Source organism: Bacillus rossius, chromosome 1 (genome assembly GCF_032445375.1).
Source record: "Bacillus rossius redtenbacheri isolate Brsri chromosome 1, Brsri_v3, whole genome shotgun sequence".
NCBI lineage: Eukaryota > Metazoa > Arthropoda > Insecta > Phasmatodea > Bacillidae > Bacillus > Bacillus rossius.
In genome coordinates this window covers 99352116-99371730 of record NC_086330.1, presented here as the reverse complement: position 1 = coordinate 99371730, position 19615 = coordinate 99352116, and the positions used below count along the sequence as shown (strand labels likewise).

The window sequence follows — 19615 nt, the reverse complement described above, 5'->3', positions numbered from 1 at the left end:
TTTTATATTTATTGTTTGGAGTTTGTTTAGATATTTCGGTAAAAATCTAAAGATTTTCAAGTTAACTGTTAAGGTCAAGGTCATGACCCAGAGACTTGAGTTTTGCTATTTCAAGGAATCTAGGCCTCGGCGAAGAAAATTAAGCATTTCCGAGGAAAATTATGACTGAGGAAAATTAAGTCTCAGTTTTTTTTTTGAAAAAAAAAAAGTGGGGAAATTTTACCTCAAATTGGGAATTTTCTCCTGAAATATGTAATATTTTATTCATTTTATAAATTTTTAAATCTTTTTGAGTTTTTTGAAAAAAAAAAGATACCAAAATGGCCACCGTGACGTCACAACCGAAAATGATGGGAGACACTTGGACATCTCAACCGTGATCTAGGCGCAGGAGTCTCTTTTACATACTACTGATACCTACCTGCTTATAACCAACTCAGGTGTGAAATTTCAGTAAGAGGAAAAAAGTGTTGGTTGATATTGTATGTGATATATTCAATTAATGTCATACTTCCTGCTGCTTTATTTGTTTCAAAGATACGATAGGATTTTATACCACCAAAACTATTCCAGTTACAGTCTTTTATACAATTGAAAAAAATATATACTACTGTTTGCTTAAATTGTGTAATGAATATTTTTTAATAATTTTTATATTATACGTTTAAAAGTTGAGGCAGGGTTTTTGATATGTAATTACCAGTGATCAAAGTTTACAAAATACATCTCAGAACAGTCGGCAGTTGAATGAAATTTGAGAAAAAATTCTAAGATATGGGAAAGTATGCATATAAGTGCCAAATTTCAAACTATATCTCTGCGTTTGTATTAGGCACTAGAATCGTCCTGCAAGTGTTAATGTATCCTGCAGGTTGCAATCTATTAATATGAGCCTGTAAAATATATCGCAAAAAAAATGCTTATCAAATTTCTTCATGGATGGATGATTTCAAAACAGCTTCAATAGTTCTACGTTGTCGAATATTACTGATTTTTATAAGTCTACACAGTTTCATATCTAGCACGAGCTTCAAAACTTTGAGCATAATATAACATTAATATAATTGCTTATATAATTTAAATAAACCAGGCTTCTGGATATAAATATAACCATGTAATTAATTATTTACGTAAGCCTATTTTAGCATTTATATATAGGAGAGAACCTACACCGACATATAAATATGTAAAAAATCTCACGATGCAAATACAAAGTAAGTTGTTGTTTAGAAGTATGAGTGAAAATATTATAGAATCAAACAAAAAGAATTTAGTTAGCAAAAGAAAAAAAAACCCTAACAAAACCTACTCCAAACGAGTTGAAAAATAATTATAATAGGAAACATCTCAAAATGTGATAATGAAGCCATGATAGACGAACACATTAGTTCGTCAATGTTCATCGGGGCGTATTTATAGAATTATTTGAAGTTCGTTTTTATTTTTGTTGCTGAGATTATTTTTTTCTCCGGAAGGTAGATGTTTTCTTATATTTTTTGACCTTAGCTAAGCTAGGATTCTCTTTGCTTTAAAAAAGGTTTGGTTACTCTATAGTTTTTGAGACATTCAATTTTTCATTAAAATTGTATGCACTTAATTTATTATCTGGTTTAGTACAACCATTGAAACAAAATAAAAAAAATCTTGTTAGCAAATGCAAAAAAAAAAAAAAAGAAATCGCACCATTGAATAAAATTTAGTGAATTTATTGTAAAATTAATGTCCTAAAACCTTAGTTTTAATTTTAACCCCGCTCATTTTGTTGCGTTTCGGTTCACCCAAAAGATCCGCGATTCCATATTTTCTGACGTCTCCCCGTAAATTTTCCCTCTGATTAAAAACATAATTGCTAATAGTGCAGGCAAAGCTAACAGTTACGTCATTATTTGAGTTATATTTTTTCGTTATTTTTGCCAGCCTAGATAAACATTTCCTGGAATGCGCTCTATGACCTTCCTGAATTGGACCCTCCCATACTATCTTGGTGGCCCGCAGAGAAATAATCTTGTAACGCTCAAAGGTTAGGTTCTTTCACTGGCTATTGCTTGTCTGTTTCCCAAACGAGAGGGTCGTTAAATTGACATTAGTAACAGTGATGATGTTTATTTCTAAGGGTCAGTACTTATCTGGCTCCAACAAAGCTGGTCGTTATATCACATCAGTTAAATACTAGCGCTGAGGTTCAGTTAGCTCTTACGTTTGTCGACTGCCGGATGAAAAAAACATTTCTACAACTACGTACACAGTCATAGCAAACTGTAAGTTACCTTACCAAAGTTCACTCACAACTTCTTAGTCCTATTAAGAACTATAGTTTATTAAAAAATATTTTTAAAGCGTTGTATCACTGCTCGATAAATATAAAAAAAATTGTAGAAAATAGTTGGCGAAGTAAAATATTTCCAAGACGCATATATTTGAACTAAGCGTATTTACTATTTGAAGAACGAAAAGAAAAATTCTCAATAAGGATATATTTAGAGACCATACCACATAATAACATAAAATGCTTCCGATGGCTGGGATAGGTTTTTGAATTTGGAGCTGATTACAAATTTAACTGTCAATAACACAGAAAGTATATAAAAAAGAACACTGTACGTCTGGAGTTATGCTTAAATGAATTAAGTTTTACAAACACCACGAAATTAGTCACTGTCGAAAAATTATTTCATTGAAATAATTGAAGTTAACATCTTTAGTTTCTACATGTTTAGTTTGATTTATTACTACCTCCAAATATTTTATACAATAATTGTAGACAAGGAAAAAATTTGCAATTACTGTAAAACTTAATTCAGTTAAACTTAATTCGGACGCTCAGTGTTTCATCTTAAATACTTTCTTACTAACAACAAAACATTTGTTCAGCTCCAACTTCGATGACGTATACCAGTTGTGGGAAGCATTTTAGACAACAAGTCATATACATGTTTTCGACTTATTTGGTCGTGATAAACCTGCAGCCAAGGTTTATCAGTCGAATTTAGACTTTTCCTGCATAAATATTGCATATTATGATTAGTTGCAAATTTTGTCAAAATAAATACGATACGTACTATTTGCTGTTTGTATAAACGTTAGGCAAATTATTCACAATTAGCACCTCTTGTTTGACTAATAGCATCGCGTTCACATATTACAAGATAATATTCAATTATTTCACGACTAGACATTAATTTTATATAATTTACAGTCAGATTTTTAAATACCACTTTGTAAGTAAGCTAATTTGCATAATAATAGCATTAAAATATAATGGGTGAAAACAAAACATTTAATTTATTTATTTATTTTCATCATTAACAAAAATTTTCAAGTCAATGTAAGGTTTTGTGTACATAAAATTATTTGTTTGTTGCAAGGCTGTGAACATGGCTTCCCACACGGCTCCGAACATCCTGATTGTTCTCCTGATGACTGTTGGTGCTGCCTTGGCTGCAAGCATCCTGGATCCTGTGCTGGTAAAGAAAAAAAAAAAGCTATTACGTATTTAAGAAATTCGTGTTGAAAATTCATTATTTATTCCAGACTTACATTCAAGGAAAACAACTGAGATTATTTAGGGGGCCTGAATGGATGTTTTACATTGCCGTACAGAAGTCAGAAACATTTAACGATGTAAAGACAACTCACTTAAGTAAAACTGTAAAAAAAAAACATAAAACCAAAAAAGGTTTAAGAAGTCACAAAAATGTTAACAATTCTGTGATATTTTAACTCATATAGTAATATAAAACATTAGATATAGGTAGTTTTGAGAATGAGCTTGTAAAAGAAATAGTTGTTTTAACATAAGTATAAGTAATAATTTTTTGAGTTTCTTGTTTGTATATTGCTTCACTATAAGATATTAAAAGTTTATATCAATTAAATATTTCGTTGCATACAATTGGTTCCTCTGAGAAAAAATTTCAATGAGACTTCTAAATTAGCTAACTAAACGGCTTGAAGGTTACGCTCATATACTTAAAGCGTTTGTACCTCCCAGATTCTATTGGATACCGAACTACTTGATAAACATCTCATTACGCGTATATTTGAGCCATGTCAGGATGTTGTTATCAACCCCATAAACCTCGTTCCTTGAGTGTGACTCGTAAATGATCATGGCCACCGAGGTCCCTCGGAGGTTGGTGAATGATAGCTGAGGTCACGTGATGGATGTGAAGCTAGTTTATGTATTGTTTTCTTACGTAGTGTTGTTCGTTTCGCAGCCAGAAGACGTGAGGGAGGCAGGTGTGGTCTCTGCGATGATCAAGTTGAATCGCACCACGAAGATGTTCGGGAACACTTACCAGCAAGCGCTCCTGCTCTACAAGGATCACAGCGAGGACATTCGCAAACTTGCGGATCTGGCGAGTGCCTGTAGTAATCCGCATGATCAATTTTTAAACGGGCGTTAAATATTTTTTTTGCCTTGCAATCTATAATTTAAATTCCCAATTTTTCTTCGAATGCATTATATGATTTCACTCCCGTCAAACGATTTTTTTTACCGGTTATTGAAATATAACGAATGTGCCCAACACTAGGTACTTGTCATTGATTTATGTTGAGAAATGTAGGCACGTGATTTGCACCGGTAAAATATCCGAGGGTGCCAACATTGTACGATTGGTTTTGCCATCATAAATGTAAAAAAAAAGTGTTTTACCTCTAAACAGTCGGTACGTTTTTGAAGTTGTAAAATCTTGTAGTCCTTGGAGTGTCCCAGTTTCAACGAATGTAGTTCTTGGCTAGTGCTGTTAAGTATGAAGTACTACGTAGTGGTTGAGTAGTAAGTTAACTCTCCTGTTACGAAGGGGACCCTCGTTACATTCGCGGCGGAATCTAACTTGGATTTTTGGCTAAGGGGAAACGTGGTAAACGTCTCTTTGATATGGTGGGTTTTCTCGGGTTACTCCCGTTTCCCCCTTTCCCTAAGCTGCGTTAATATTTAAATCTCATGTCATCAAATCTTATTTTCTCTAATTACCTCATTCTCAATGAGACGTTATACATCAAGGGGCTCGCTTAGTCAGTTGTGTTAGTGATTCCGTGTGCTAGGGCTTCTAACGAGGTATCGCATCTAATCGCAAGAGACTGACCTGACTCGCAGTATTTTCGTCGTGCATACGGCAACTATGAGATTTGAGAGGCTACCATAACACTAAATTTGTAATACAAGGACCTTGAGTACTTTCAAGTATCTTTACCGGGTTTTCATGTCTGAATATTATTCTGAATGCAGGCGTTTTAGCAATTTCCACTCTTCTAAAAATACAGTTTAAAAAACGAAATAAGGTAACGGAACTACTCATCCGCCCTCACAACATTCTTAAATGACTTTCGAAATTAGACCCCACTGGTATATCTTGTCACATTGCGTGGTTTCTTCTGAAGCTCCGCACACCGTATGCGTGCCGGAATCGGCTGAGGCCTCAATCAATTCATTTTATACATAAAGAGTTTTATTTTAAATAAGTGCTGTATCTGGAGTTATATCTGTAAACAAACTTAAGTACCACTGTCTACACCCTCGGATAGTTTTCGTCATTTCCATTGGCAGTTGGGAAGCCAATGTTGGTGCTACGCCAAGCGGGCAGGAATATGTATGTCTGTATCGTTATTACTCTGCGATACTTGTCAACTAAGCAAGTCAATGAATGAGTGAACGACCCTTCGTCATCAAGATCATTGAAGGTGAATGAATGGGGAAAAGGGAGTGCCCCGAGAATACTCAGGCCACCGGCCCACGGCAACGTCCACCACGTTTCTCACACGGGAAAAGTAAAATCCTTGTTTTGACGCCAGTGGGATTAAAACCATAATCACCACAGTTGAACTGGCCTCGGATGAAGGTACATATGCTTTAATTGTATTGCTTGTTTTATAATTGCTTCTGTTTTCATGCCACAACCTGTAAGGTCGAACTGTAATTTTGAAACAGGCTAAACTATAAAAGTAATTAAACCCTCATCTTTACTGAGTGATTGAACAGCTGTAAGTTTTTAAATATTTTTGTAGTACTATTTAAATACCAAATTAAACATTCTTCTATACATCATAAAAGCATTTTTTGCGTACTTGAAATTATTATAAGTTATGATTTAAATTTTTTTCTATAGTATCCAAATTATCGAATGAAACATTAATTTAACCTTTAATGTTTTGTTGCCAATGGTTCGTAGCTCGTAAAGTTTATAAGGTGGAATATTGAAAATCTGACAGATCAAACACGGTTTGATTTAAATCTGGGAAACGTAATTATGATGTTTGGAATACAATTATTTGGGAAATTTGGATTTAGAACGGGACAGTTTAGTAACCTTTTGCTGCATAGCATGTGGTGTTTTTGATATTTTGATCTTGTTGGGTATAATGCAGATAGTTTTAAAATTATTAATTAGTCAATAAAAAGTAAGAGGTAAGTAAATTTTGATTTTCTGAACGCCTTCAGTTTTCACTCTAAATATAAACGAAGACGTTAGAAATAACATAAGTAAATTCAATTGAAGTTTATTGTACTCAATTAAACTAGTGTCTACCAGTATGGTAAGGGATCATGCTAGTAAGAATTAATTTGTTAGCAGTGAATATTTGCATATATTTTATAAACAAATATGAAAATTTTTTCTTCCGATGACTCAGCTGTGTTTGAAAGTGATTTGCATATTAATAGAATGTAAATTTCCTTAGAATTAACCATTAATTTCGCAGGTGTAATATAACTTTTTTATGTTTTCTCTTCTGAATATTTTGATTTTTGTTTTGCCATTTTAGGTAAACGAACTCAAAAACGAAATCAGAGGAAAAACGCAAAATAATGAAGACGTAAGTCCAAAGGTATTCATCCTTTCTAGCTAAACAAAAAAATATAAAAAAAAAACGCATGCATTTTTTTTTTGTTATTTTGCTACAACAGTTCTGTGTTGTTTTTAAGGTAAAAGAACTCCTGGAAGAAAATGCTATCCTGAAAAGAAGACTAGCAAATATCTCGAAAGAGGTGAGAACGTTTAAATAATGTTTAGAAATGAGTTTTCTGGGATTATTAGTGTTAATATTTTAATAACAGTTGAAGTTTACCTTTGTAATTAAATCGAGCTTTATATCAATTGTATATTAGACTCTGTTTAAAAACATTATAACTTAAACTTAGTAAGTAGTTATTTAGTTATTGAAGAAACATACCAAATAATATCTCTAGGGCTACATATGTATCAAAATATATTACATGCTTGATTATTTTTAAAGTGAACTACTAACATATTGCGTTAAAAGCTCTGGAATACCAAAAACAAAGATAATCTCGTTGAGTTATGCTTTTTATTTACACATAGGTATAGTTATTAATTATTTTTATGAATTACATTTTTTGATTGTGCTCTAGCTATGCCAGAAAGGAAAACTCGGTTGCAATTTAAACAAAAAAGTATGTAAAAATAATGTATTTTTTTATTAGCAGTAAGAAAATATTATTTACTTGCGTCTCGATATTAAATGTTACCTGGAAGTACAGGGATTTCAAATGATAAAAATAGCTTGAAATTCATGCCTCTATTACTTTTTTATACCTCTTTGGGAGTATTTACAAATATTCTTTTTTATTCAAACACTTAATCTTTAATTATGTTACAGTCCAGATTACATCAAAATGGGAATAATAAACTTATCCGGTGTTTACAAGAACCTATCACGCTTAACACTGCAGTTGACTCTCCGATCATCTGTTGTCACAATACCTTTGTCATTTGAAACGTTCGGTCTCACACGTCTAATTGACTTGTCTATTTTCTTGTCATTACTAATGTTTAAGGGCTGCTTCTGTAAATTTCAATATGGAAACTCAGTGGATTTTTTTGCGTCTAATATTTTCAAAAGTTATTTACTTAGTGAAATATAATAGTTACATAAAGTCCTTAATTTTTCGTAATTATTATCGACTGTGCGAAATTTTGGATAGACTATACATCCGTAGAAAATATCATTGATAGAACAACAAATTCAAGGGAGTACCGTGTTAAAATTGCAGAAATTCCCTTTAAATTATTGTATTGACGAGAAAATTAAAGAACCAGTTTCACCTACCATGTTGAATGCATTTTCACCCATTATTTTTTATCTATGATATTACAGTGCGTGTTTCATTATTATTGATTGAATTTAATGAGTGGTAGCAATTTTTTTCGCTAGATGTGTGATACATGTAATCTGTTATGTGTAAGAAAGCCAAGCATAAATTCATTTTATTTTATAAATTTCGTCTAATTAACTGCGGTGTGGATACTTAGTTTTATTTATTCTGTTTAATTCCAAAAGCTGGATAACTTAATATTAGTTCCATGTATAATATTTTAAGGATATCTTAATATATATATATATATATGCTTATGTATGAAACACCAATCATTACATTTGGCTTTAAAACGTCCATGATTGTTCTTTTTGACCTCAATGATAGAGTGGCCAGCCTTCAAATTTCTTTGCCTTTGCGTACTGACCTTACTGATCGAGTGGTCAGTCTTAACAAGTCTATGCCTGTTATTTCTGACCCTACTGATAATAGAATGGTCAGCTTTAAAACTTGTATGTCTTTGCTTTCTCTGACGTTACTGTTCGAATGGTCATTTAACACGATAGATGAATCTTCGGATGAAAGTTAGAGTCTTACCTCGGGAGATGTAGGCTTAAATATAATATTATATATATATATAAATATCATATATATACACACATACATGCACATCACTCTGCCTCTTGAGTCACAGATTCCATCTCCCCGAAATATATATATATCACTCTCTAATTGGTTACTATTGATCAATATAACAAAATATATAAACGCGCATACATTATACGAGATATCGTATCTGTATATCGATTTGATACCAGAGCAACTTAAATAATACGCTTTTGTACCCAGCTACCGTCAAAGGGTTGTTCAAAAAGTTTGGAGACAAGCCAGAAGTTCGAAAGAAAAAAAAAAAAAAAAAAAAAACAGGTGTTAATTTCGCGCCTGTGATAGGAAAGGTCAGGCTTGCGAAAACAGTACTCTAGATAAGGATAAAAATAGGGAGGGGTTATCAAAAAAGGTCATATCACTCGCCCCACCAAATTGGTTCGATTTCGTTAAAGTTCCATTCTCATCTTTTCTATCATACATTGTATAATTCATTCACTCATTCACTAAATCTATCATTTATTAATTCTTTTATTCATTTATTTATTCTATATTTTATATTTATTAGATCTAATTATGATTCATTCTTCTATCACTCATTAAACATTCAATAATTTGTTAATTATATTATTAAATATTTTTTAGATAGTTTATTTATTTTAAATGTCATTTATATTTATATCATTCATTATATTATTCATTCATTATTATTTATATCATTCATTCATTCCTTTGAGCCTAGAAAACTGACCCACAAACCACGCGTTTCCAAGGAACAGCATAGAATTTTCGCCACTATAGGTAGGACCACGACTAAATAGGTTTTCTTCTCACTAATCTAAGAAGAATATTAAATGCACTTATTCTTTCAGATAGCCTATACAAAATGAATATATAAGTTTTATACAGAGACAATTAATAATAAATATTATATTATTTTTATGTTTTAGAGATTATAAGTTGAATTTCTAGCTGTGAAGAAATGGCCACGCTGTACTAGCAGCTATGATATCGCAGTGGAGAAACGGACAGATATCACCCAGAAATCGAATTTCACACACTTGTATAAATCGAAATCAGGCCGGGAATAGTACCCGGTACCTTTAGCTAAACTTACAGTAACTGAAACCACTAACCCAACAGGCCAGGCCATGTTTCAATAAGGTGTGTGTAATTAGTTGCTATAATAACACTTTCCTCGTCCATATATCAATCAGCAGCATGCCTGTATTTGGGTATATTACGTATTTACAAATGGCTGTAATTTTTATGTTAAAAGAGTAGAATATATTAATAATTTAAGAATATAATGTGGTTTTTAACATGAATTTAGGTTACTTATGTTACTTATGTCTTGGGAAATGTACTTAATTAAAATAAAATGTTTTCAGCTGTCCCATCAGAAAGAAAAGTGTAACAGGACGCTGGAATTACTGACACAACAACTAAACGTCAAAAATTTGGTAAATATTTGTTCTAAATATTGACTTATTTCCATTTAAGGATAAGGGACAGACTCTGAAAGACGCCATCTTAAATTCAGCCTTTTGAGATATTAGTATAGTTTATCGTTTGATTTAGAAATCTCGCCTTAGTTACGGCAGAGTCTAAAAAAGCATAACTGTTTTGTTGTTGTAGTCATTCTTCAAAAAAAAAACAAACAATGAAACTCAGAAAACTCAATGATATTAATGGATAATATATATGTTGTAAAGAAACATTTTCAACTTAAGGTAAACATTTAAGTTTTACACGAGGTCAAATACTCAATAATAAACAAATAATTATGCATGCATAACAATTTTACAGTCAAATATGGTGTCTTCCAGGATCAGTCTACCACCTTAATTGCTTTCAATTTGTTTGAATTTTAAATTTGTGGATCAGTAAACACTTATAAATAACATTGCATTGTTTATTATGAGCTACTTTAAAGGCTTGATTGTGTTGCAATACTGAGAACTATCAGAAATATCTTTAAGAGAGATATTTGCGCAATAATCTAATGTTTTAAAATAATATGATTATTATGTATTTATCACAAAAGTTAATGCTTAATTTAATTTAGGATTCTCGTCCACTTTTAGAACTCTTGGTTTAATTAAACGCAAACTGGAATTCTAGGTACTATAAATAAAAATACAAATACCTACCTCAAAGTAAACGAAAAATGTTCATCCAATATGGTAACGATATTTAAAAAAAAACTTTATCCAATCTTGGAAACTGACAGCGAGTGATGAAGAAAGCTTTCAATAGCTAGCGAGTAGAAAAAAAATTAATTATTTTCAAAATATAATTATTTCTTCAAATTGGTTTCATACTCACAGTCTTAAGTATTTATTATTACAGGCTAGGAAAAATGAAATAGAAAAAAAAGAGTGACGAGGTGGTAATGTAATTTGTGGGAAAAATTGTTTCTTATTTCACAAATGAGAAATGTGACCTAGTTCCTTTCGCCACGAGCGTATCCCCTCATAAATCATTACTAAACTCAATATGTAGTGCTTCCTTCAGCTTATTGTCGTAGGCGTAACCAATTGGTCTGTTGCCTTTACAGTGTTGACATTCACTCGCCAGCAGTTCAATGTTATAACTGTTACTGTACATCTTATTGCTTCTACGTAGATGCGTTGTGACTTTCACAGTTAAAATAATAATAATAGTTTACAGAAATACGTGAAGTTCTAAGCAGTAATGTAGGAATAACCACCAGTTTTTTTTTGTTACTAGAGTATAGCGTTTTTACTGTATTTTCTGTCCGTTTTGTTGCCTTTTAGAGCTGTTTATGTACATGGTGGCAGTAAGGGCTAAGTACGTTTAACTATCTGTTAGCCACAATGTTTATTTAAGCTTTTATAGGCAAACAGGGAAATTACAAGTTTTTATGTTGTCTTTATAGACAAGTTAGAGAAGTACCTGTATACAGATTGTTCGAAAATTGAAATGCATAAATTTAATGGGTGGCAGGGAATGAAAAAATCTATAATTTTGGTTGAAGATCATACGTCTGAAAAAAAGAAATTTCGCTAAGTTACAGGTACTAAGAGTAGCGTGCAAGTTTTAATTTCCCACGCAACTAACTCACTAACTACTAACTAACTAACTAACTAAGAAAGGCGTTGTGATTGTGCGACCTTTCAGCGACTGGGATGGTGCATAATTGTGCGCGAATTTCAAATTTGAGCGTAAACATCCGCGCCTGTAATTTTGCAGAGTTTATTTTCCGGAAATATATTCTTTAATAAAAATAGCTCGCTGGAATTCCATGTCATCCTTTGAATTGAAGGCTCCGCAATTTGCGAACATTCTGTAGAGCTCTTAGCAGTACGGTGTAGTAGGCTTGACCGTCTAGTTGCGCAGTGTTGCATTGCATTATTGCAGTAAATACCATCTGTACTGTACTGTCGTCTTTGTAGAGCTGCATGGAACTCACACCAGTACAGTACATAAGCTCTGTTGATGTTTCAGCGCATCGCTATTCCTCCAGGGTTCAATACTGTATTCATTGCATTTATTTGGTTATTATTTTAGAGTTATAAGGTGTTTTCGGCAGTAGATTATTTGGTAGCATTTTGGTTGAACGTAATATGAATGAGATATCAAGCCATTTTCATGTGGTTGTAGTCGTTTTGGTAAGTTAACACAAAACAATGTTGTACACAGATTTAGCTTTGATAAAAGACCATAAAAATTTAGTTTAGGTTACAACATTATACGTGTCAAAAATTATACAGAATTTGGTATATAGTGAAATACGTTTTTTGAACACTTAAAATTCCTTATTATTATTTATTTCCCCCCTCCCCATTAATTGTGACATTTAACTAGAAAAAATTTTGTTCCAATACTTTGCCTCGTGTAGTATCTGAAAGGAAGGCTACATTTAAGTTGAATCAGTCCATACATAAAGGTGGTTAAGCAATAATATGTCAAGATTGAGCTGATCTACCGTCATTAAAATAACATTATAATATTAAATGCAATTTCTGTGTTAATTAATTCCCTTGAAAATTTAATTTTAATTCAAATTATCATGTTTTTTGAGTTAAAATTCGAACGATTCCATATTAACTTTAATATTAACTAAAAAAAATTATGTGGTCAGGAAGTGTGTAGAAGTTACGAGGAATATGTAGTTTTAATTTCAAATTCACAGATTTTTGCAATTCATTTCATTCAATTGTTTTGGTGTATATATATTAATAAAATAAAATCTAGTCTTTTCATAAGTTGGCAGGCATAGTCCAGTACGTTTCTAATGAATTATTCCGAATTTGCATGACAAATTAAGTGGGCATATTAATTGAAAGTGGGTGTGTTCACATCACAGCATTTTGGTAAAATGAACAGATTATTTTAAAATTAATTTTCAATAGGAACATATTAGCAAAATCACCTGTTTACTTAAATCATAATAACTCTTAGGACTAGTTTACGACTGAGTACTTAAGAAATAACTTTAAGAAATAGTCTGCGCTCAGCGCTCCCAGCGACAATGGCCAATAAACACGCTCGGCGAGGCGACCTACCGGTCTCCGGTGCGACGAACTCGTAGTTGACGATGCGAATACACACATTCTCAACGGCACAAGAATGCCTTTAATATGTCGGATATAAATATCCCTTACAATAGCGATAAATGCTCTAATTTTTACTAATTACTTCCAGACTAATAGGGCATGTGTTGTTTTGCCTAAAGGCGTTTTGCCTAATTTTAGGCAAAACGCCGTTTAGGCAAGCCGCCGTTAGGCAAAACGCCGTTAGGAAAATCGCCTTTAGGCAAAACGCCATTTGCCAAATAGGAGTTAGACATAACGCCGTTAAGGAAAACGCCGTTAGGCTAATCGCCATTAGGCAATTCGCCGTTTGGCAAAACGCTTTTTCTTCTTTTAGGCAAAACACCATTAGGCAATTCGGCGTTAGGCAAAACGCCGTTAGGCAAATCGCCTAAATGACAGTGACAAATCTGCCTTTAGATGACAGTGATGCGATACCTCGGATAATGCGCCACATCACAAGGCCCTATCGAGAAATTAGTCCCATAGTTCAATAGTAAAGTGGAAATGGTAGCATCCAGTTTCGTAGGTGGATGAAAACTAGTCATGAAATTTAAGAGCTAAGCAACATTATAAACTACTAGCTGACCCGGCGAACTTCGTATCGCCTTAGCGTAGCAATGATGCACTACTTTATTTTGTATAGCTGACCTATCTTAGGTATGAGTACCTATTCAATTTGAACTGGAATCTATAATATCCTCCATATAAAAATGAATCCATAATTCCCTGGTATCACTATAACTGAAAAGGACCTTACTAATTTAATTAAATAAAAAACAAAATATATATTGTCAAAATAGTGTTTATTCCATAGGATTCAATAATTCCACTAATGTTTTTACAAATTGCTATTGAACAACTTGGCATTTTTAAGTAAACAATGAGCTCAATACCACTCTGAACTGTAATCAATTGCCTTATTATAACTGAATGCAGCTCTGTGGGGATTAAACACAACATTCCTATCTTGATATCGATTCCGTTCAAGTTCATTTCGCGCTTCGCGTTGCTCATCACTTTGATTTGCTCGTATATTTCTTTGACTTGCCGTATTTCGAGTTCTGCGGCCTAAGCTTGTACGTCTGGTTGTTGGCATTGTTAAAAACGAAAATCCAACTGAAAATAAAAAGCTCTCATACATTTTCTGTATAACCATGTATACCAAATTACAGTATTGTGTAGTCACCAAAAAGTTCTAAAAATCAATATGAAGCTGTGAACTTACCATGATTAACAAACACTTATTAGCAAACAAAAATCTTCTTAGTCTTTAAAACAATTATATGTTAAACGACATAAAGTTACATTAAAAAAGTTCAAAAATGAAAATTCAACTGTAAATTAAAGAAAACGGCTGCATTCTTCTTTATAAGCAAGTATATCACACAAAAACAAACATAGAAAATGTTTACATAATGTATTGATTTGTTTTTCTATTTTTAAACTGCAACACAGTAATAACGAATTATGGCATGACAATGGCCTAGGCAGAATGTACACAGCCAGAATAGCCTGCGCCAGCAGCTCTGTACCGAATGTACCGGTACAATATGTAGTAAAACGTTAATGTTGATAAATATTTCCTAAACGATACAGTTTCTTTACATCCTCTTTGAAGATATTTGCAGCAAACATCATGTCAATTCTATGTCAAACGTCATAAGGTTACTTTAAAAATATTTATATTGTACAAAGTGTTGGGTTAGTTTGGAAATAATTTTATATATGGTGGTTCAGTATTCTTAAATTTTCTAATTTTCCGTGAAATTTTTTCTTTCATAAGAACCTTCTCGTGACAATAACAAACACAACAAAAAAAGAATTAGTGAAATCGGTTCAGTCATTTACGCGTGATGGCGTGACCAAGGGAAATAGGAATTCATTATTCTTAAATTTTCTAATTTTCCGCACAATTTTCTTAATTTTTTCTTTCATAAGAACCTTCTCCTGACCATAGCAAACACAACAAAAAAAAATTAGTGAAATCGGTCCAGCCGTTCACGCGTGATGCCGTGACCAAGGAAAACGGGTTTCATTTATATATATATATAGATTACAAATTAATGTTGATGCAGGTTGCATGATAATACATATTGCATAAGGTATTTTAAGTCTTTGCTGTTAGGACTTATTTTATGGAACTTTACCACGGTAATGTTTTTTTATGAAAATAGAGTTAAGATTCGCAAGCATCTATAGCACAAAATGATAAAAACAATAATCTTTAATTGGCTTTTTGTACTTTGATGTTATTGTTACGTGTAATCTCCGATAAACCATGCTGCAAAAAAATAAAATTGGTAAAGACATCGCCCTTGACTGGGGTATTTTCAGGAAACCCATTAAAATTAAAAGCAGGCTTTATCGATTTGAAGTAGAACCAAAGTCTTCCTAATTATGAGTCCCACGTTTATACAGGTACACCAGCTTGTGCAGTTATAAGCACAGATACTTAAAAAAAAATTCCAGCCAGAACATATTTAGAAGAATTTAAATAAAATTGAATGGTTTAGGCACTGTCCTGAAATAGGTCGTCAATCAATACCTTTGAGAAATGATACATAATAAATAAAATATGCACAAAAATTTTAGTAGAGTACTCATAGGATGCACAATAATTTCAAACACGTCTTGTTTGTCATTTTAAGGAATTTATAGTGATAATTCTGATTTTCACAAAATCGTCTCAATTTCTACCATTTATACAATTATTTCCCACTAACGAACTCAATTAAGACTTCACTGCACTACATTTAATGTGTTAGTTGAGTAACAGGCAAGTTGCCTAAAGGCGGTTTGCCTAAACATGAATTCATTACGGCGATTTGCCTAAAGTCATTTAGCCTAAAGGCGTTTTTCCTAACGTCGAATTTCCTAAAGGCTATTTGCCTAAAGGCGATTTGCCTTACGGTGTTATCCCTAACGGAGTTCTGCCTGACGGTGATTTTCCTATCGGCGTTTTGCCTAACTTCAATTTGCCAAACGGCATTTTGCTTAACGGCGAATTGCCTAACGGCGAATTGCCTAACGGCAAAATGGCCTAACTGCGTTTTGTCTAATGGCGAATTGCCTAAGGGCGTTTTGCCTAATGGCGATTTGCCTAACGGCGTTTTGCCTTACCTTACCTAACCTAACCTAACCTAACCCAACCTAACCTAATGGCATTTTGCCTATCGGCGTTTTGCCTATCAGCGTTTTGCCTAACGGCGGTTTTCCTAACGGCGATTTGCCTAAAAGAAGAAAAAGCTTTTTGCCAAACGGCGAATTGCCTAATGGCGATTAGCCTAATGGCGTTTTCCCTAACGGCGTTTTCCCTAACGGCATTATGTCTAACGGCGTTTTGCCTAACGGCGATTTTCCTAACGGCGTTTTGCCTAACGGCGGCTTGCCTTAACGGCATTTTGCCTAAAATTAGGCAAAATGCCTTTAGGTAAAACGACACATGTCCTATTAGTCTGGAAGTAATTAGCAAAAATTAGAGAATATATCACTATTGTAAGAGATATTTATATCCGACATATTAAAAGGCATTCTTGTGCCGTTGAGAATGTGTGTATTCGCATCGTCAACTACGAGTTCGTCGCACCGGAGACCGGTAGGTCGCCTCGCCGAGCGTGTTTATTGGCCATTGTCGCTGGGAGCGCTGAGCGCAGCACGTGCAGGGCACGCGAGAGGAGAGTTCCTGCAGGCGCGGACAAGAGAGAGAGAGTTATGAACCATGGACCAGGACAGAGTGTAGTAGTCAGGACAAGAGCAGGGAGCCGGTGTTTATTTTAAGGGGAATCTATAGCTGATTGTTACGAGAAGCAGCTAGGCTAGAAGTCAACCTACTTTCTTAGCTTGAACGATGATAACAGGTGGAGCGGGTTGTGGACCAGAAGGTCAGAATGAGCCATGCAGTCGTCGAGAGCGCTGGAGGTCTCTTGTTCAAAGCTAGAAGAGAGTAAGAGCACTCCGTGACATCACGTACCGTAAAGTGCCGATTAGTAAAGGAAATAAATAGTAACGCTCATGGAAAAGGACAATCTTGAAGTGGCTCTTGAGCTACACCTATCGACAGCAATGCCTAATCGATAAGTGTAAAGATATAGAATCCTGCCCAAAGCTATCCTTAACACCTACCCTACCTACTACCCCTATACTTCCCCAATCTTATTTTCTTTCAAGGGTTAAATCTGATGGTATCAGAAACAAAGATACCGAATGTTAAAGCGTTTTATTCGTGCAAGTCTACACATTACTAATAAAGGCCAAGTTAGTACACTTCCATTTAAAAGTGATGAAAATATTAAAATAAATATGCTTTTGACGATGGTTTTAGTGTCTAGAGACCACGAAAAATAAAACAGGGTTTTAATTTTTCATAAATTGCACTTTCCTAACCACTGATATAAGTAGACATTATTCGAAATCAATGAAAAAACTTACCAATTCAAATTTGGTGGGTTTTGACCTTGTTTATTCGTGTAATGTACCGGGGGTAGGTGGCGGACTACAATCTCACCAAGAACTGGAGGAAACTGCGCAGCGGGCTGGGCGACGTGCTGGACCACTCCAGCCCGGCCTTCAGCCAGCTCATGGCCGTGTCGGAGAGCGAGGAGTACGCGCCCTGGCAGATCGGCTACGACGGCCACCGCGAGCTCACCGCGGTCCTGGTGTATGCTGGCCGTGGCCTCAACATGGTGGACGGCTCCGGCGACAACCTGCTCCACGGGTCGGTCGCCGGCGGACAGCTGCCCTTGGTCGAGGAGCTGCTGGACGCCGGGGCTGGCATAGAGTCGCGCAACTCCTGGGGGAACGCGCCCTTGGCCCTCGCCTGCAAGTACCGGAGGCTCGAGGTGGCGCGGTACCTGTGGCGCCGCGGAGCTGACGTCGACGGCATCAACTACGACGAGCGCTGGGCGGGGCTGGCGCGTGCTGCCGACAAAGGATATCTAGAGATCGCACGATTCATGGTCGAGGAGGCGGGAGCGAACACGACGCTGAAGGACCGTGAGGGGTTGACGCCCTTGGAGCTGGCGCGTCGCAATGGCCACAACGATGTCGTGGAGTACCTCTCGCAGTACCCGCACTAAACATTTTGAGTTCCTGTCGCAATAACTACAGCAAACTCTAAATCAATATCTTGGAGTACTTCTCGCAGTACCTACACTATACTCCAGAGAAACTTCGAGGGATAGTTGTAGCAGTTATTGTACTAAACTATACACAGATGCCGCGAAGTACCTGTCGCATTAATCACACTTGACACATGTCGTAGTACCCACACTATACTGTATGCCGATGCCGCGGAGGATTAGTCGCAGTACCCTAATTTTTAATATATGCCAATGTCGTTTGTACCTGTCTAAGTTCCCGCATTCAACTTCATGCCAGTATTGTGAGGTACATATCACAGTACTCGCACTATACTATATGTGAAAAACATGCAGTACTTGTCGCAGTACCCACGCTATACTATTCGTCGACATCCTGGAGTACTGTCACAGTACTCGCACTAAACTTTACATCGATATTGTAGGATACTGTCACAGTTCTCGCACTAATTATTACATGGAGATCGTGTAGTATATGTCTCAGTACCGGTATTGGATTCCTCTTTTCCTCGTCAAATGTTTCAAAAAGTGTATTTACCATTGTAATTGACATTTTCAGCAATATATTCTCACAGAAGAATTAAAGTGGTTATCTAACAAATTTGTACAGTTTTTTACTATTTAAGAAGAAATCACTTTCCCTTAAAAAACATAGTAAAATAATTACTGTAATGTGTAGCTTTTAACTCACGCGAGTATTTAAAAAAAATATCAATTATTTTTTGGTAACTAGTTAAGTTGTACGGTACTTTTTAACAGCTTGTTGGCTATCAAAATAAAACTTAACATGTAACTGAAGCTAATTTGCCTCAAAACTGATAAAAGGTGAATAAAACATATTTTCACACATTTTTTTTATAATTTAAGTAAATAATTCCTTGTTATTTTCCACGAAGAAATCAAAATCATTTTCAACCCTTCTGATGCATTGTTACTAATTTTATTTACAAAAAGGCTAAGCATCTAAATGTAGGCAAGCAGTGTTTTATTAGGTAAAAACCAAAATTTTAATTTACTTTCAAAATTCAATAAGTTGATATAAATATGACAATATCATACTCAACAAATAATATATTACTTCAAGCTCAATACTTTAGGGTTTATAATATTTTATTGTTTAAATAGTATACTGGGTACTGGGTGTGGAGCCGTGGAGCCAACCGCTATCTTGGATTGTGATGTCACGGCGGCCATCTTGGATGAACTTTGACCTTGACCTTGGCAGCTATTTTGGATCCGCCTTTTTTATTTTGCTACCATTTGGTATTCTCTTGGAATCGATGAACCCACTCATG

The 19615-nt window shown here is 34.6% G+C and overlaps 1 protein-coding gene across 2 annotated transcripts in view; it reads left to right on the top strand.

Annotated features, from left to right (window-relative positions):
- LOC134540707 (receptor-interacting serine/threonine-protein kinase 4-like) overlaps window positions 1-18921 on the top strand; it is a 43629-nt gene extending 24708 nt beyond the window's left edge. The window contains exons 2-7 of one of the 2 annotated variants that reach the window (XM_063383604.1): window positions 3366-3464; window positions 4218-4358; window positions 6766-6816; window positions 6926-6988; window positions 10054-10125; window positions 17709-18921. In XM_063383604.1, the coding sequence (XP_063239674.1) occupies window positions 3375-3464; window positions 4218-4358; window positions 6766-6816; window positions 6926-6988; window positions 10054-10125; window positions 17709-18299 (1008 nt within the window). In that variant the 5' untranslated portion in view covers window positions 3366-3374 and the 3' untranslated portion in view covers window positions 18300-18921. Of the gene's footprint in view, window positions 1-3365; window positions 3465-4217; window positions 4359-6765; window positions 6829-6925; window positions 6989-10053; window positions 10126-17708 lie in introns of both variants that reach the window. The other variant, XM_063383595.1, reaches the window with a different exon arrangement.
- Window positions 18922-19615: the final 694 nt, after the last annotated feature.